Source organism: Lactuca serriola, chromosome 2, assembly GCF_051521515.1.
Source record: "Lactuca serriola cultivar US96UC23 chromosome 2, Lser_US96UC23_V15, whole genome shotgun sequence".
Taxonomy (NCBI): domain Eukaryota; kingdom Viridiplantae; phylum Streptophyta; class Magnoliopsida; order Asterales; family Asteraceae; genus Lactuca; species Lactuca serriola.
The window spans coordinates 178972735-178993556 of NC_136409.1; the positions used below are offsets into that span (position 1 = coordinate 178972735).

The 20822-nt window shown below is 34.3% G+C and overlaps 3 protein-coding genes across 3 annotated transcripts; all 3 read right to left on the minus strand.

Moving 5' to 3' along the window:
* Positions 1-8407: 8407 nt before the first annotated feature.
* On the minus strand, positions 8408-9610 carry LOC145087531 (caffeoyl-CoA O-methyltransferase-like). Its single transcript, XM_079025500.1, has 3 exons — positions 9306-9610; positions 8944-9220; positions 8408-8845 (listed from the first exon to the last, which is right to left on the minus strand). The coding sequence occupies exons 1-3, from the start codon at positions 9467-9469 to the stop codon at positions 8552-8554; spliced, it is 735 nt and encodes a 244-aa protein (XP_078881626.1). The 5' UTR covers positions 9470-9610; the 3' UTR covers positions 8408-8551.
* A 5458-nt stretch (positions 9611-15068) lies between these two features.
* On the minus strand, positions 15069-15998 carry LOC145089822 (uncharacterized). The gene has a single exon (XM_079028214.1). It carries the CDS (start codon positions 15996-15998, stop codon positions 15069-15071), a length of 930 nt encoding a protein of 309 aa, XP_078884340.1.
* Positions 15999-17070: 1072 nt separating this feature from the next.
* Positions 17071-18192, minus strand: LOC145087532 (caffeoyl-CoA O-methyltransferase-like). The gene is made up of 2 exons (XM_079025501.1): positions 17948-18192; positions 17071-17826 (listed from the first exon to the last, which is right to left on the minus strand). Exons 1-2 carry the CDS (start codon positions 18109-18111, stop codon positions 17256-17258), a joined length of 735 nt encoding a protein of 244 aa, XP_078881627.1. The 5' UTR covers positions 18112-18192; the 3' UTR covers positions 17071-17255.
* Between the last annotated feature and the right edge of the window lie 2630 nt (positions 18193-20822).

Below are 20822 nucleotides of genomic sequence, written 5' to 3' on the forward strand. Positions count from 1 at the left end.
TATATTATTATTTGTAAGAACCTTACAAATGTTGTTTTGTTTAATGTTGTACTTATGTTATATATTTAGTTTATATGTGATCCATGAACTTAGTCGCACAGTCCGATATATTCTGCCGCCTTGGCCGGGGGTTTGACATAATGAAAGATCGAGAATTTTGGGCTTAATAATGGATCAAGTGAACGGTAATTGAATTTAGTTTGGGCTCAAATCGAATAGATTATTGAAAGAAAATGTAATTTAGCTTAACAAAAACCTATGAACAGTGAAAGTCAAAAGAATTTTTGATTTTGATGAGGTATCGGAATTAACATGGTCATTTAGGAATCCATTTGAGAATTTGTGAAACCTCTTTGAAAATTCTTTTCCCATTTACAATGCATGAATCAAAACATGGAAGATCTAGGTTCCTTGGCTGGAATTAGAAAATTTCCAATTTACATGGTGTACCATCCATGATGCACACTATTTTTCAGAATCATCTATCTTATTCCCATAAGAAATCAATGTATTTCATGTAATTAATCCACCTTCAATCAGACGACAGATAGTCATGGATCTTAGGCAATTTAGTTTACTACTTTTCTTATATCTGACTACCTGTTTAAGGCAATTCATATATTATATTATTATTTGTAAGAACCTTACAAATGTTGTTTTGTTTAATGTTGTACTTATGTTATATATTTAGTTTATATGTGATCCATGAACTTAGTCGCACAGTCCGATATATTCTGCCGCCTTGGCCGGGGGTTTGACATAATGAAAGATCGAGAATTTTGGGCTTAATAATGGATCAAGTGAACGGTAATTGAATTTAGTTTGGGCTCAAATCGAATAGATTATTGAAAGAAAATGTAATTTAGCTTAACAAAAACCTATGAACAGTGAAAGTCAAAAGAATTTTTGATTTTGATGAGGTATCGGAATTAACATGGTCATTTAGGAATCCATTTGAGAATTTGTGAAACCTCTTTGAAAATTCTTTTCCCATTTACAATGCATGAATCAAACATGGAAGATCTAGGTTCCTTGGCTGGAATTAGAAAATTTCCAATTTACATGGTGTACCATCCATGATGCACACTATTTTTCAGAATCATCTATCTTATTCCCATAAGAAATCAATGTATTTCATGTAATTAATCCACCTTCAATCAGACGACAGATAGTCATGGATCTTAGGCAATTTAGTTTACTACTTTTCTTATATCTGACTACCTGTTTAAGGCAATTCATATATTATATTATTATTTGTAAGAACCTTACAAATGTTGTTTTGTTTAATGTTGTACTTATGTTATATATTTAGTTTATATGTGATCCATGAACTTAGTCGCACAGTCCGATATATTCTGCCGCCTTGGCCGGGGGTTTGACATAATGAAAGATCGAGAATTTTGGGCTTAATAATGGATCAAGTGAACGGTAATTGAATTTAGTTTGGGCTCAAATCGAATAGATTATTGAAAGAAAATGTAATTTAGCTTAACAAAAACCTATGAACAGTGAAAGTCAAAAGAATTTTTGATTTTGATGAGGTATCGGAATTAACATGGTCATTTAGGAATCCATTTGAGAATTTGTGAAACCTCTTTGAAAATTCTTTTCCCATTTACAATGCATGAATCAAAACATGGAAGATCTAGGTTCCTTGGCTGGAATTAGAAAATTTCCAATTTACATGGTGTACCATCCATGATGCACACTATTTTTCAGAATCATCTATCTTATTCCCATAAGAAATCAATGTATTTCATGTAATTAATCCACCTTCAATCAGACGACAGATAGTCATGGATCTTAGGCAATTTAGTTTACTACTTTTCTTATATCTGACTACCTGTTTAAGGCAATTCATATATTATATTATTATTTGTAAGAACCTTACAAATGTTGTTTTGTTTAATGTTGTACTTATGTTATATATTTAGTTTATATGTGATCCATGAACTTAGTCGCACAGTCCGATATATTCTGCCGCCTTGGCCGGGGGTTTGACATAATGAAAGATCGAGAATTTTGGGCTTAATAATGGATCAAGTGAACGGTAATTGAATTTAGTTTGGGCTCAAATCGAATAGATTATTGAAAGAAAATGTAATTTAGCTTAACAAAAACCTATGAACAGTGAAAGTCAAAAGAATTTTTGATTTTGATGAGGTATCGGAATTAACATGGTCATTTAGGAATCCATTTGAGAATTTGTGAAACCTCTTTGAAAATTCTTTTCCCATTTACAATGCATGAATCAAACATGGAAGATCTAGGTTCCTTGGCTGGAATTAGAAAATTTCCAATTTACATGGTGTACCATCCATGATGCACACTATTTTTCAGAATCATCTATCTTATTCCCATAAGAAATCAATGTATTTCATGTAATTAATCCACCTTCAATCAGACGACAGATAGTCATGGATCTTAGGCAATTTAGTTTACTACTTTTCTTATATCTGACTACCTGTTTAAGGCAATTCATATATTATATTATTATTTGTAAGAACCTTACAAATGTTGTTTTGTTTAATGTTGTACTTATGTTATATATTTAGTTTATATGTGATCCATGAACTTAGTCGCACAGTCCGATATATTCTGCCGCCTTGGCCGGGGGTTTGACATAATGAAAGATCGAGAATTTTGGGCTTAATAATGGATCAAGTGAACGGTAATTGAATTTAGTTTGGGCTCAAATCGAATAGATTATTGAAAGAAAATGTAATTTAGCTTAACAAAAACCTATGAACAGTGAAAGTCAAAAGAATTTTTGATTTTGATGAGGTATCGGAATTAACATGGTCATTTAGGAATCCATTTGAGAATTTGTGAAACCTCTTTGAAAATTCTTTTCCCATTTACAATGCATGAATCAAACATGGAAGATCTAGGTTCCTTGGCTGGAATTAGAAAATTTCCAATTTACATGGTGTACCATCCATGATGCACACTATTTTTCAGAATCATCTATCTTATTCCCATAAGAAATCAATGTATTTCATGTAATTAATCCACCTTCAATCAGACGACAGATAGTCATGGATCTTAGGCAATTTAGTTTACTACTTTTCTTATATCTGACTACCTGTTTAAGGCAATTCATATATTATATTATTATTTGTAAGAACCTTACAAATGTTGTTTTGTTTAATGTTGTACTTATGTTATATATTTAGTTTATATGTGATCCATGAACTTAGTCGCACAGTCCGATATATTCTGCCGCCTTGGCCGGGGGTTTGACATAATGAAAGATCGAGAATTTTGGGCTTAATAATGGATCAAGTGAACGGTAATTGAATTTAGTTTGGGCTCAAATTGAATAGATTATTGAAAGAAAATGTAATTTAGCTTAACAAAAACCTATGAACAGTGAAAGTCAAAAGAATTTTTGATTTTGATGAGGTATCGGAATTAACATGGTCATTTAGGAATCCATTTGAGAATTTGTGAAACCTCTTTGAAAATTCTTTTCCCATTTACAATGCATGAATCAAACATGGAAGATCTAGGTTCCTTGGCTGGAATTAGAAAATTTCCAATTTACATGGTGTACCATCCATGATGCACACTATTTTTCAGAATCATCTATCTTATTCCCATAAGAAATCAATGTATTTCATGTAATTAATCCACCTTCAATCAGACGACAGATAGTCATGGATCTTAGGCAATTTAGTTTACTACTTTTCTTATATCTGACTACCTGTTTAAGGCAATTCATATATTATATTATTATTTGTAAGAACCTTACAAATGTTGTTTTGTTTAATGTTGTACTTATGTTATATATTTAGTTTATATGTGATCCATGAACTTAGTCGCACAGTCCGATATATTCTGCCGCCTTGGCCGGGGGTTTGACATAATGAAAGATCGAGAATTTTGGGCTTAATAATGGATCAAGTGAACGGTAATTGAATTTAGTTTGGGCTCAAATCGAATAGATTATTGAAAGAAAATGTAATTTAGCTTAACAAAAACCTATGAACAGTGAAAGTCAAAAGAATTTTTGATTTTGATGAGGTATCGGAATTAACATGGTCATTTAGGAATCCATTTGAGAATTTGTGAAACCTCTTTGAAAATTCTTTTCCCATTTACAATGCATGAATCAAACATGGAAGATCTAGGTTCCTTGGCTGGAATTAGAAAATTTCCAATTTACATGGTGTACCATCCATGATGCACACTATTTTTCAGAATCATCTATCTTATTCCCATAAGAAATCAATGTATTTCATGTAATTAATCCACCTTCAATCAGACGACAGATAGTCATGGATCTTAGGCAATTTAGTTTACTACTTTTCTTATATCTGACTACTTGTTTAAGGCAATTCATATATTATATTATTATTTGTAAGAACCTTACAAATGTTGTTTTGTTTAATGTTGTACTTATGTTATATATTTAGTTTATATGTGATCCATGAACTTAGTCGCACAGTCCGATATATTCTGCCGCCTTGGCCGGGGGTTTGACATAATGAAAGATCGAGAATTTTGGGCTTAATAATGGATCAAGTGAACGGTAATTGAATTTAGTTTGGGCTCAAATCGAATAGATTATTGAAAGAAAATGTAATTTAGCTTAACAAAAACCTATGAACAGTGAAAGTCAAAAGAATTTTTGATTTTGATGAGGTATCGGAATTAACATGGTCATTTAGGAATCCATTTGAGAATTTGTGAAACCTCTTTGAAAATTCTTTTCTCATTTACAATGCATGAATCAAACATGGAAGATCTAGGTTCCTTGGCTGGAATTAGAAAATTTCCAATTTACATGGTGTACCATCCATGATGCACACTATTTTTCAGAATCATCTATCTTATTCCCATAAGAAATCAATGTATTTCATGTAATTAATCCACCTTCAATCAGACGACAGATAGTCATGGATCTTAGGCAATTTAGTTTACTACTTTTCTTATATCTGACTACCTGTTTAAGGCAATTCATATATTATATTATTATTTGTAAGAACCTTACAAATGTTGTTTTGTTTAATGTTGTACTTATGTTATATATTTAGTTTATATGTGATCCATGAACTTAGTCGCACAGTCCGATATATTCTGCCGCCTTGGCCGGGGGTTTGACATAATGAAAGATCGAGAATTTTGGGCTTAATAATGGATCAAGTGAACGGTAATTGAATTTAGTTTGGGCTCAAATCGAATAGATTATTGAAAGAAAATGTAATTTAGCTTAACAAAAACCTATGAACAGTGAATGTCAAAAGAATTTTTGATTTTGATGAGGTATCGGAATTAACATGGTCATTTAGGAATCCATTTGAGAATTTGTGAAACCTCTTTGAAAATTCTTTTCCCATTTACAGTGCATGAATCAAACATGGAAGATCTAGGTTCCTTGGCTGGAATTAGAAAATTTCCAATTTACACATTGTATCATCCATGGAACTTCTTCTCATTTCTCCAAGATCTAACTTCATCATCAGGTTGAATTTTAGAATCTTCAACAATTTTGGGTTTTGAATTCGATTTCATAACAGAATTGATGACTTTTGTTTTGGAACCCAATTTTTCTTCATTGATTTCGGCATCTAAACAGCATTTGAAGAATTTTATTTAGAAACCGAAATTTTCTTGTTTTTGATCTTATTTTATTATTACTATTATTATTATTATTATTCATTTTTTTGGATCTTGAAGATTTGAATTCAAAAACAACATCATTCTTCACAACTTAAACTTTGCATTTTAGAATCAAATGTTTTGGATTTTGATACATTGAACTTCTTGGATTGAAGGCTTTCTATATGGTACCATTCCTTCAAACGAATCACAATAATACAAACAATCATCGTTTTGAACTCTAATTGAACAAAAAAAAAACTTTCACAACTTCATGAGAATCGCATTGAATTTGTTTGTCTTGAACAACATGAACAAGATAAACTTCTTCAAGAACATCTTCAACAAATTCAAGAGCATGAAGATCACTTGGATCTTCAATTAGAGAAACATATTGCTTTCTAAACAATTCTTTTTCTCTTTCCTCCTTTTTATTTCCATTCCAAACTAACATATCCATTGTTATATCAATTAGATTTTTGATCTACAAAGAGGTTGAAAGATCAATTTTTCATAATTATCTTTCTTATTCCCATAAGAAATCAATGTATTTCATGTAATTAATCCACCTTTCAACAATAATCCATAATATTGTTCTTCATTGACTTTGTATTTGACATCTTCAATCATCACGATCCAAGAATCATAATCGAGACACATTATCTTTGATCAATTAACAAAAAGATCTCAAGAACTTGGATATTTCTAGAGAGAGAAAGTGAATTTTAAAGAAATCTATAGAAAAGGAAAGTGAATTTGAATGAACTTCTTGAGAGAGAAAGCAAAATTGATCAAAATTCTAGAGAGAAAAAATGATTTCAACATGAATTCTAGAGAGAGAAAATCGAATTTGAATCAAGATCAAAGAATAGTTCGATTTCTAGAACCAAAAATACTCTAAAACACGAAAACTTACAACAATTTATGATTCACCAAATCATGAAGTCATCATAGATCAATTTCTTGAAAACTCCAAGCACCCGCTCTAATACCAATTGTAGTGACCCAGTTATAATGACAAATACAGCTTCTTGTTTTTGTTTCTTTGAATACAAACTCTCAATGTTTGTTTCCGTCATATTATGAGTTTGACGGGGGATGTTAACATAATAATTAATTTAGTCCATTTTTGTATTGGGCCTTATATTAGCCCTTTAGCTAGGTGAGCCCTAGATAGATTTCGTATTTATATTCTTATTTATCTTTCATTGTATTATCAATTTTCCATCTACAATGTAACCCTAGTTGTTTTCTCTCTACAGTATCCTATCAATTCTTTATAGATCATTATTAGTTCACAAGGAGGAGGCATAAAAAGTAATGTCTCTTGAACTTCCTCATCCATCTTCTGAGAATACCCTTTAACTTCTTCGTCGAAAAGACCCTTTAACTTCGTCAACAGCTAGAGATTACATCTTTTCTAATTGATCTCCAAAATATACAATAATATATTTTACTATTTTAGTCTTCACACACACCATCCATGCAACCATGTTCTTGGAACTGAAGTGGCCACGTTTTGTTATAAGCCCATCTCCCCACCTTCCTCCAATCTTTATAAAATTTTCGGTGGATCTTACACTTATCGGAAACCCTTTACACAACAAGAAAAGAAGAGATTAGGGACTCCTTTCATGTTTATAAAATTTTCAGCCGGTGTTTGATGTAAAAGTCTCTACACCATTAAATGATTTTGGAAAACTAACTTAGGACTCCTTTATTTACCGAGAACTCTCTAAGTATATGGTTATCATCTCTAATCAATATCCACAAGCCTCACAAACATCTGAACTCAATCCTTTTCGGCGATGTCATTTCAAACGAAAAATGACCCACTTTCATTTCAAACTTTGTGCGTCCAAATTGTCGTTAGTGCTCTACGGTTTAGCCCCACGTGATGAAAATTGGGGTAGGTTTGATGTGCGTCATTCAGAGGATGTGGTTTACTCTTTTTCACTATGAGAAAGCTTGTGTTGCTTGTTGTATATTTAGGTTCCGGTGAGCACTGTTGAGAAATACAAGGTATCACTTAGTTGGGATAATCTCCATCGATTAGCCATTTTCTAGTCTATATGCAAAGGTTGGTAAATAACAATATTATGGACTAGTGTTGATCCTTCTACAATGCCTAATGAGGATATAACAAGTGGTAACATTCGATTTAAATCTGAATGATGCAATGGTATATTTAAAATTTTGTTTGTTACATCCTAATTTTTTTTTAAATTTATCTAATGTAATGCCAATTATCTTGATGGATATTCATTTTGATGTTTAGATACGTAGAGATGACAATTTGTCCGGGAGGAATTGGAACATGGTATTCGGTCTGATTTTCGATTTTTTATTTTCTGTTAAAGTGGTTTCCGATTATTTAATTCTTGGTTGGAACTGGGACCAAGACAGTCGATCATGTTCTCAACACTAAATTGATTCCCAGTTTTTCAGTTTTTGGTCCGATACTATCCAAGTCAGACCGATTATCTCGTACTATAATGTCAAACATGTTATATTATATTAAGTAGTTAGGGTACTTACAAGTCCATCTATTTTATCATGTTTGTCGGTTTGTCAAAACTGTAATAAAAGCTTGACTGATACATAAAATCATGACATTTGATTTTTTCTTTATTTTTTTTTTTAAGATTTTCATCATGTTTATTAAAAGGCCCACCAATTAATTCCGTTTTTTTTTTAAATAGCTTTTACGTAATGAAATTTTGTTAATCGAGAGATATATCAGCATATGATATAGAAATCTAGCATTATGATTACACAATTAAAATGTTCTGAAGAATATATATGCAATTAAAAACAACAATGCAAATTGTGGCAATACAAAAAGGAAGTGATAAATCAAACATATGATTCATTTACAAGTGTTGACGATCTGAAACATAATTAAATATTGTTTATTTCCGTAGATCTGTGCATGATGTGTGATTAATTAGCTTATACGACGACAAAGAGTGATTCCATCACCGACGGGAAGCTGGCAGATCTCCACTCTTGGATCAACAGCCAAGGCTTTATTGAGCTCTAACACGAAGTCTCTGTAATACCTAACATACTTCCGAAGTGGGGCATCTGCGGGTGCCACCAATGACCCATTCCAAAGGGTATTATCGTAGCCAATCACTCCCCCAATTTTAACAAGATCGATTAACCTTTTGTGGTAGTTAAGGTAGTTGTCTTTATCGGCATCCACAAAAATGAAGTCAAACGATCCATGAAATTTTACCTGCAGAAAATAGATTACAAATTAATGTTAAATTTTATTTGCAGAAAATAGAAAATAACAATATAAATGTCTCGTAAACCAAGCTTGTAAGTACTTACGTCTTCTACCATTTGGTCAAGAAGAGGAAGAGCAGGGCCTTCTCTAAAGTCAATCTTGTGAGCAACACCGGCTTTTTGGATAATGGGAAGGCCAATTTCGTAATTTTCACGATTTATATCCAAGGCCAATATCTTCCCATCTTCTGGTAGAGCAAGGGCAGTAGAAAGAAGAGAATAGCCGGTGTAAACACCAATCTCCATTGTGTTCTTAGCATTTATGAGCTTGAGAAGTAAGTTCAAGAACTGTCCTTCATCAGCAGACGTAGTCATGAGGTTCCTGCATTTATATTACAAGTTAAAGGAATTAGAAATGCTTTTAGGGTTATAAGATTAGGCAATGCATGCACTTAATTATGACTTACCAAGGATGTTTAGCAGTGACCTCACGTAGCTCTTTCATGGATTCTGGCTCTCTCGGGTAAACACTGGTTTCAAGAATGTATTGGTAAAGTGCATCGCTTTGAAGGAGACTCTTGTGGCCAACTTCTTGGTGTTTTCCAGGCTGAGTTTCTCCGGTGGCGGCCATTGTGGGGAATCTCTGGTGTGTGAGTATGAAATGGAGTGTGATTAATGGTAGGTTGAAATGAAGTTGAAATGGAAGAAAAGGGTGTATGGGAATATATAGGGAGTGGACATGGAGTATCGGAAGGTGGAGGGGTGGTGCCGGTGTTGTCATGTTGGTAGGGTTGGTGAATGCTGAGACTTGAGCTTCCGTTGCAGATGTGGACATGGCCAACCATAGTGGAAACCAAGAGTTGGTAAAACCACTTGCTTTATTGTTTTATAATTTTAATAAATGTTGGTTCAGATTATTTTAACTATTGTCGACCCTTTTTTATTTTCTTTTAAGAAAATAGTTTCCCTATTATTTCCCTTAGTTGACAAAAGCATGCAAAACTCGAAAGTTTGACCATCTCAACTCAAACAATGATTGAGGTGGGTTTGATTTTTTTTCAATTCAATATATTTATGGTTTGTTGACTATTAGTATTGAACTAAATTATTTACTTGAATATATTGAATCGGCCATCAATCACACATGGTGACATTGGAGCAGCATGTCGTCACCAGCGACAATGGTGGTTACCGAAGTAGGTGGTGGAGAAGGGAGACGGAACTCAGAATGCGAGAGAGAAATGGAATCCTAATTCAATCGTCTATTTATGTTTTCGTTTTGTAACGATGAACACGGTATAACTACAAGATTAACGACCTATGGGGACGACTAAAATCATGGCTACAAAGTGTACGTCGCTATTGACCTCAGCAGCGACATGTCGTCACAATAGACATTGTCGCCAAAGATTTGTCGCTTTAGGTCGTATTGCCATCTCCATAGCCTTCGCTGCTATAGCCAAACCTATGGAGACGATAAAGTGTCACTATAGAAAGACCTATAGAGATGGTATATTGTCGTCGTAGTTACCAATATAGCGACGACATATTATCGTTATAGTTACCCCTATAGCAACAACATATTGTCGTCATAAGTAAACCTATAGTGACATTAAGTCGCCCCTATAGGTATTGCGGTTTTACAAAAAAAAATTATTTTAACACCCCGACTCTCAGGTATAAGTTTTAAAGCATTATATACATGTTTATGGACTTACTCGACGAGTTGGTCGCCCCCAACTCGTCGTGTAGAGGCAGGTTAACCCGCGTGGATTATTGGATCTACTCAACGAATCGGAGGACCCAGATTCGGCGAGTAGGAGCTGGGAGATGAAACTCTAATTTTTAGTGTTTTCACCCTATTTAAAGGACATTAAGTCCTTACCTCCAGTCCCTTATCACCTCTTAACGGCCAGAATAAACCCTAATTGCTATTAACCTTGTTCTTGAGTGTTTGTGAGGCTTAAAGAGTGATTTTGGTGCATTTTGTGAAGAAGGTGTAAAGTATAAGAAGCTTGGAGCAAAGAGGACCTTGTAGATCTAATTATACTTAATCTTGGCATCATTTTGAAGGTAACAAGTCGTTACCTTAGCTTATATTTGGCTAGATCTTTTCAGGTTTAGGTTTAGGGTCATCTTTAGCATTTTTGGGAGTCATTTCGTGTATTAGGCATTAACTTCATATCTGGACTCCTCTTGATCCTTATAGCCATAAAGTTATCTGATTTAGCAAGATTGGGCATATCCCCTTGAGTTAAACCTTTCCCTTAGCTTGGTTTTGGCATTTAGGACCATGCATGCACATAAAGTTTGCAACTTTACGGAGAAACCACGCCCTAGGAGGTTAGATCTGCATTATGGAGCTTTGGGGTGGCTTAAAAACATTTGGATAAGAAATGGACTGCATGAGCTCGACGAGTCGCATAGATGACTCGGCGAGTCCGATGAAGATTGACAATGGTTAGTTTTTGCATGAACTCAGCGAGTCAGTAAGACGAATCGACGAGTCAGTTAGGGTTTTCCCGACTTTTGGACACGCATGGACTCGACGAGTTGTCTGGAAACTCGGCAAGTCAACTAGGGTTTTCACGGTTTCTCGAGTTATGGGATGACTCAACGAGTCAGTAAACTACACTCGACGAGTTGGTCAACATGGACTGTTGACCTTGACCGTTGACTTTGACTTTGACCAAGGGTTGACCAGTTTGACTTCTAGGAGTATTTTAGTAAATTGGGAATTTATGGAAGTGGTTCTACGGTGAATATAGGTGGTGGAGTTCGCGGCTGTGATTCGAGAGTTTGACCTTATCACTACAGTTCGACAGTTGTGAGGTGAGTTTTCCTCACTATACTCAAGGGTCTAAGGCATCAAGGCCGACCCTTTTAGATTGTTATCCTGATATGTTATGATAGCATGATCTATTAGATCAGTATCCTGGTAGATAGGATGGTATTATGTTGTTATGATCTGTTGGATTAGTATCTTGGTAGATAGGATGTTATTATGTTGTTATGATCTGTTAGATCGGTTTGTTTGTCTATAGAATGTTATGTGATTATCTAATATATGTGCATATGTTTGATTGGTGGTTGAGGCTTATATGCTTTGTGCGAGAGCCAACAAACCTGGGCATTCCAACCAGATGGTTGCGGGCCATAAGTATTCCATCCTGAGGATGATTGGACTCGTAGTATGTGAGCATTCCAACCCGATGGTTGTGGGCCTGGGGTATTCCATCTCGAGGATGACTAGACCCATAGTATGTTGGCATTTCAACCTGATGGTTGAGGGCCTGGGGAATTCCAACCCGATGGTTGACCGGACCCATAGTATGTTGTTTGTGATTATATGTATATTGTTGTGTGTATGGGTATTTTGGGGGAACTCACTAAGCTTCGGGCTTACAGTTTCAGTTTTGGTTTCAGGTACTTCGGATGATCGCAGGAAGGCGAAGGCGTGATCGTACAACTCCTCACATTTTATGATTTTTATTTCTAGGATGCTCTAACATTAAACTATTTTGAAAACACTTTGTAATAATTAATGGTTTTAATTGGTTGAAGAAGTTTAAATTTGACATGATTTTTATGGATGTTACATTTACCATACCCCAATGAATTGTTAAATTCCTAAAAAAAATTATATACAATAAAATTTTCATATAAAATATAATCGAATATAGTAAACTTAAATCTAAAACATTCAAAATACCATACAATCCAAAGTTCTAGAATATTTTACATGCTCGGCTTACCAAAAACAAACAACCTAATTTGAAATTGTTTAGATGTTTCACACAAACCAAACCAACACAAACAACCTAATGATCAGATCCACTAGAACTACATTCCTATTTTTCACATTAACCTTCTTTATTTTCATATTCTCCACTTTCGTCATCTTCTTCGTTGATAACATGATTGTTTGGAACTTGTAGTCAGGAAGGATCAAAAGTAAATTGAAATTGTGGTGGTTGGACATTTGAATTTTGAGATATAAACATTTGTTGCATTTGTTCAATAAATTGTTGAGTCAATTGGTTGATATACTTGGCACGTAATATGGTGTTATATTTTTCACTTTTCTTCCAACATCTCTTATATGACAGCTTTTTTCTCCAAGTGAACACGTGAGGCAGTGTGTCTGATCAACCAATGAATTATCACCACCAACATCTTCAAACATTTTCCTACACTCTTCCATAATTTTACCGTACAATTAACATTTATTAGTTAATTTTACCGTACAATTAACATTTATTAGTTAATTTTACTAAAATTTGGCAGCATAACGGCTAAAAAAATCCCTGCTCAAACTATACAAAACTAGAAAATCCACATTAACATGCTTTAAACACAATAATTTTCTAGTTTAACAAAATCAAATAGTTAATAGCATAAGTATTATCCACATCAAAAAAAATCATAAACAACCAAGAACTTCATAGCTTGTATGTACACAACCCTAAAGTTTCACAAAGTTTCAAACATTCTACTTCTATTTCATAGTTTATATATACAGATCAATTGGCCTACTTGTATTGCATTACTTTTTATAACATTCTAATTCAATTTTAGACAAAAAAAAAAAGGGACAAAATATAAAAGCTTATATATCCACATTAACATGTTTGAAACAGAATAACTTTCAAGTTTAACAATTAAAATTAGACAGTAATTAGCATAAATACTATCCAGGGTAACAAAATCATACGCAACCAAGAACCTCACAGCTTCTATGTATAGAAATCGATAACCCTAAACATAGCCTTAAAGTTTCAAAAAGTTTCAAACACGTTTAGACAAAATATTTATGAAAAAACATATCCAAATCAAAAAAATTTGATTGATAAACTTTCATAGTACAAAAATCATAGATCAAATTTCACAGTACATAAACACAGCCAAACCACCGTTCTACATGTTGAACAAGGGTAGAACGTCGGAAGCATAAAACCACCGTTCACCTGAAGTGGGAGGGTGTTGGCGACCTCCAATTGATGATGAGATATTCAGAAAACTGAATCAATCGGAGCTAGAAGGAAAATGTCGGAGTGAAAGGTTGAAGGAGTAGACAAAGGAAGAAGCGACCGCGTTACCTGGTCAACATGTTGGTGCCGACGAATTTACATGAGAGCTCGGGTGAGAAAGAAACAAGAAATGATTGATTGTCGTTTGACTAATGGGAAAAAGAGAGTTTTCTCTTGTTTTCACTTCAGCTAAACCCTATATAGACGACTTATCGTCCCTATAGTTTTCTACAAAATGATTTTGTGCGGTGTTTTCCAGATAAATACATTAAAAAAATATATATTTAAATTTATTAATTTTTGGGACAATATGTCATCCCTACAAATTTTCGGATACCGCAAAACATTTTTCCGTTCCCGCTCAACCAATAGAGATGATTTATCGTCGTTTTAGCTTCCAAAGTCAAACTTAATTTGTCAACCCTATAGCGACGACATGTTGACCCCATAGTGTCCTATATAGCGACAACATTTCTCGTCCCTATAGATTTCGTCTCTGTAGAGGTTTATTCCTATAGTTACAACTTACATATATCAATAACATAATTTTATGACGAACAACTATTTCTATCGTAAATCAGAAATATCAATAATAGATGACATATCATTTAGGACGGACTTTTTGTCTGTCATAACAATGATATATGTTATAATTTGTTTAATTGTTTGTCATTAAAATCATTTTTTTCTAGTAGTGCTATTAGAATTATGATTAGATTTCGAAATTCAATTATGTTAGTAATATATTCAAAACGCTTTCCAAAAATATTCCAACAAAGCCCAATAAATAAATAGATAACTATATCATAAACTAAGGTGTGGTTAAATATTTGTGACAACAAAAAATTTCATATGTAATTGTGACTAAATATCTCAGATGGGTTCTTTAAAGATTTGAATATGTAAACACGATTGTTTTAATCAAAATAACTCTTTGATTATATGAGAAACTCTCTCAAAACTCACGATATTACAATGTTTTCCAATGATCATAACTCGACCTAAAACCATGTGTATATATACTCCTAACTACCGACTTGTAATTAGATTACAATTAGAAAACTAGAAACCTACTTGTTTATAATTTCCTAAAAACTAGGTTGCTATTACTTGGTCTTCAAGTCCTACTCGACTTAGGATTCCAACAATCACCCCCGAATCTCTAAGTCCTTCTAGAGAATTCTTCAACCAAATCCATATTTAAAAAACGGATTCATCGATGTCATCACGTTCCGAAAAATCACCTTCTTGTAATTTTTGGAGTCGTTCCGGACATTCAGAAGCAAAATGACCCGATTTGTCACACCGAAAACAAATTACCTTAGATCGGTCTTTTTCCTTATTTTTCCGATTCTTGTGACAACAACAATTACAATTTTTGCAATTAGAATTGGGCTCCCCATCTTGTGCCTGTTTTGATTTAAACATATTTGGGCCTGATCCACTTGATCCACCATTCGACCCGGTTGCTCCATGAATAGTTCCACTTGACAAGCCTTTTCCCTTTGCCTTCCCTGTCATTCCTCCATGAAATCCAGAAGACCCACCACTGCCAGACGACGCTGATTTCGTGAGCATCACCCTCGCGTGACCTTCTCCTCCGTCGTCCTCTTCTTCTTTTATCCTCTCTTCGTACGCCTTGAGTCGTCCCACAACATCTTCGAACCCGATTGTCTTCAAGTCAAGTACTTGTTCCAAGGAAGCGACAATATGGATGAAGTTCCTTGGCACCGATTTCAGAAATTTCTTGACTAACTTGGATTCCTCAATCGATTCTCCCAAAGCCGCTGATTTTGATGCGATTCCAGACAGCTTTCCAGCAAAGCTGTCGATTGTCTCTGATTTCAATCGATCGAATTCCGACATTAAGGTTTGTAATCTTGCTTCTTTGACTCTATCAGCGCCCATATTACGTGTTCTAATCGCTTCCCACAACTTCTTGGTTGAATCCTGATCTCCGATTTGCATTATGAGGTTTTCTGGTAGGGCTTGGTACAGTAGACCCACAGCGAGACAATCTTTCTCTTCATTAACCTCGGTTCCTGGATCAATCACAGTCCAGGCTTTATGGATACGCAGGACAACTTTCATACGCATTGCCCACACGGTGTAATTGGTGGATGTAAGCATCGGAGACTGAGGTTGTACCAACCTCCTTTACCCTCACCGGAGCATTTGGACAGAATTTACGTGGCCTTTCCAATGGAATGTAGATGGATTTCAGCTTTTAACTGTTTCCAACGGACAATCACGGACTACGAACGAATGTCCTTACCGATATATGTCACCTTTGCATGTTTCCGCCAGAATTAGTTAAAGTTTAGATCAACCACAACACTCGATCCCTCTTAAACCTTCTCATAATCATTACCATTTACTCCTTTGACAACATTAGCATAGGAACCACTATGAATGTTTGTCTATTCCATTGTATGCATCAGATATGACATCCTCACCTCATTAGGTTTTGTTTTCCACTCACTTATGACCCTAGAAAATAGAGGAGTAGATGCAAACAATTTGTGAAACCCAAATGATGTGTCAAAAAATTCTTTATCCAAGTCATGCACCCCTGTCTAACGAACAAAACCAAATTATTTGCATATCCTTGACATCTTTATTGCAATAAACATGTCAAATGTCTTTCCAATCCTACCACATAGCAGTCATTTTTCATTGGATTCAACGGAAATGGGAAATTTGAATATAAATCGAGTGAATTTGAGAACTTAAAGGAACATGTCCTGATGATCCTCCTTGAGGACCCAACTTTGATTCTCGAGTAACACTTTCCTTCCTCTTGTATGGTACATTTGTCCTATCTTCATCAGCCCCACAACGTGAACCAGTCTATCAATTGCAGCCTTCAGTCTAGTTCTGTAGTTCATAGCAATCAGATTAACCTCCATCCCCCTGAGGAAGAAGTTAGTCGGAATCGAAGATGTTGCCGCCATGTATGTAAAAAATAGTTTTTTATCATGTTTGTCACTATGTCAAAAGTGTAAGGAGTGTTTAAATTGATAAAATAAAATCATGACTTTTTTTTTTAAAAAAAAATCTAGAAATTTTCATCATGTTTAAAGGCCCGCTAACTCCATTTAAAAATAAAAAATAAAAATAGCTTTTACGTGATGAACTTTTGTTGTCTACAGATGTATAACATATACTGAATATGACATAGAAATATACAATAACATTTAGATTATACAATTAAAATGTTTATCTGAAAACATGATTATATATGCAATTAAAAACAACAATGCAAATTGTCGCATTACAATAAGGAAGTAATTCAGTAAAACATATGATTCATTTACAAGTTTTGACGTTATGAAACATAATTAAAAAGTATATTTATTTCGGATGATCTGTGATGTTGATGTGTGATTAGCTTATTCGGCGACATAGAGTGATTCCATCACCCACAGGAAGCTGACAGATCTCTACTCTTGGATCAGCAGCAAGGGCTTTGTTGAGCTCTAACACGAAGTCTCTGTAATATCTAACATACTTCCGAAGTGGGGCATCTGCAGGTGCCACCAAAGACCCATTCCAAAGGGTGTTATCGTAGCCAATCACTCCCCCAATTTTAACAAGATCGATTAACCTTTTGTGGTAGTTAAGGTAGTTGTCTTTATCGGCATCCACAAAAATGAAGTCAAATGATCCATGGAATTTTGCATCTTCTATCATTTGGTCAAGAAGAGGAAGCGCAGGGCCTTCTCTAAAGTCAATCTTGTGAGCAACACCGGCTTTCTCAATAATCGGAAGGCCAATTTCGTAATTTTCACGATTTATGTCCAAAGCCAATATCTTTCCATCTTCTGGTAGAGCAAGCGCAGTAGAAAGAAGGGAATAACCAGTGTAAACACCGATCTCCATCGTGTTCTTAGCGTTTATGAGCTTAAGAAGTAAGTTCAAAAACTGTCCTTCGTCAGCAGATGTCGTCATAAGATTCCTGCATTTAGTAGTACAAGTAAAACAGATTAGACAACGAAAAGCACCCACAATGGTAATCCTGTTACGTACTCATAATATGTTATAACATTAGGAAATGCATGCACTTGATTATGACTTACCAAGGATGTTTAGCAGTGACCTCACGAAGCTCTTTCATGGATTCTGGCTCTCTCGGGTAAACACTGGTTTCAAGAATGTATTGGTAAAGTGCATCGCTTTGAAGGAGGCTTTTGTGGCCAACTTCTTGGTGTTTTGCAGGCTGAGTTTCTCCGGTGGCGGCCATTATGACTTATGAGGAATCTCTGGTTTGTGAGTATGAAATGGAGAGTGATTATTAATGGTGGGTTTGAAATGGAAGGATGGGGCTTATGAGATTATATAGGGAGTGGGCATGGAGTATCGGAAGGTGGTGGAGTGGTGCGGTTGTGGTCTTGTTGGTGGGGTTGGTGAGACTTGAGCTTTCGTTGCTGATGTGGACTTCGCCAACCATTTTGGAAACCAAGAGTTGGTAAAACCCACTTGTTTTATTTTATTTTTATTTTTTATAATAAAATTATATACTGTATCAATTTAGTTGAAAGGATATATAAATATTGCCCTCCATCTTTTTTCCCCTACTACCATTTGCCCATTTCTTTTTTCTCTTGGAGATGCTGCATCAAAGTCTTTTTCATTGTGCATTAAAAGATAGATATATAACATGCATGATTCTAATTTCTAAAGATGGAGGAAGAGAGTGATTAATGTGGCGATGACGTAGATGAAAAACGAAGTAGAAGTATAATAGATACTCTAATTATGGAACCTATTTTTTCCTCAAATGTCTTTCAAAATCCTAATTAATATAATACAAATTTAGTTTGAATTCATATTTTTAGTATTTATTTTTTAACTTTTTACTAATATAAGTAATATAAGTACCATCATAGAGAACACTTTAGTTATGAATACCATATTGATGTCACTGTTTTATAGGAAAATGACTTTTTTAATATACAAGTAGTTTCCTCTTAATATATTTGGTACATGCATGGATGCATTGAAGACCTTTTTCTTATATAAAAGACTTTAGTGGTCATATTTTTTTAATTTTGATTCAGATTATTTTGAACTACTATCCACCTTTTTTATTTCATTTTTATGGGAAATAGTTCCCTATTATTTCCCTTAATTGACAAAAGCAAGCAAAACTCAAAGTTTGACCATCTCAACTCAAACAATGATTGAAGTGGGTTGAAGTTGTTTTTGTTTGTATATCAGTTAATTATACTTAGGGTTTGTCAATCGTCATATTAATCTGAATTGTTTAATGGAATAGTTGGGGTTTAGCTATTTGCTTCAAATATTTAGATTTTTAGAACAAACTATACACTATTATGAAAATGGTGGAATTTCGATGGCCAAATAATGTGTTGAAAACGTCTATTACTGGCAGAATTCTAACATACATAAATATATCTAACAGGTCCTTTAACAATTTACCGATAGAAAATTCCATCAGTAAGTAATTATCAACGCAATTCCAACATAAACATTTATGTGACGTTTCGACAGAGACCTGGATTTCAATCTTAACTGTTTCCAACAAATTACCGACATATATTTTTACCAATGTGTCACTTTCGAATGTTTCCAACAAAATCAATTAGTGATGGTTTTTAGATGTTTTTCCTTTAATAAATGCAGTTCAAAAACAAAAGAAAAATAAAATAAAATCTAGACTTTTTTCCCCAAATTTTAGAAAAAAAAATCCAATACAATAATCAAAGATTAGTTTACAAGTTAGAACCACAATGATACTAAGATAGGTGTTAGAATCAATAAAAATTTAAATCATATTTGCACTTGTATGATTAAAAAGTAATATCAGCGAAAGAATCGATCTTTTGACTTTTTTTAATTCATAAATAAACCAATATAGACATGTGGAGGGGTACACACTTTTTTTATACTTGGATCTTTGTATATCCTTCTTTTCAAATCCTTCTCATATCCTTCTTTTCTCATCCCTCCGGTCCTCCCTATAAAAAAAAGTGTGTAACCCTCCAAATAAATTGATACATGTCCCTTTATTGTTGTTTAAAAACTCATTTGATTGTGGGCCTATGCCTATTTTTAATTCATGTTGTGTGCGTATACGTAGACTTAAGAAAAAAAAATTAGATTTCAGGGCCTTAAATTTTTTATTAAATTACATGGGCTGTTACTTCGGCCCATCTAATTATCACTTTTGGGTTACTTTTTTATTTTGGACAGAATTGTTGTCCGTTTACGAGAGCGAAAGAAGTGCACCAAAGTCCAAACATGTTACAAATCCAATATTCACCACCGTCTAGGTTATTGATCCATGAGTTAGGAACATACCACTAAATGTCAATTCAATCGGACCAAATGTACCCCTCCATTATGAATATTGCTTGGTGCTGCCGAAAATAAAAATAAAAACTCATGTATATCACTTACTTTTTTCTGCTTTATCATTTATGTTCTTACAATATTTAAATAGTGGTTACAAGATCATCTATGGTGCCTAATTTTTTTCGAAACGAAAATGTATGAAGTCTGCGGGGCATACATATGTGTACGCATGGCATACTAGTATTGAGGCCAGTACGCGGGGCGTACATTGGTGTATGATGAGCGTACTAAGCAATTTGATCGTGCATGCCTTATGGAGTACGTTGGGTGTACCAGAAGTACGTTAGACGTACTCCAGTCAGATCCAAACCCTAATTTAGGATCTTGGACCCTATTTAAGCTCCTTAACTCACTACCAAACCCTATTAGTTTTAGCCTCCATCCCTCTAAACCCTAGAAACGAAACACTAGCCCCCATTTGAGTGGTTTTTAAGCTTTTGGTGGTACTTCACGCTTTTTGGTGTTCATAGAAGAAGAATGAACTTTTTGGAGAAGTGTGGGATTGCTTGAAGCTTTTAGATCCAGGCTTGTTGCATCTTGATCTACCCTTTTGAGGTATAAAGTTTTATCTTGATG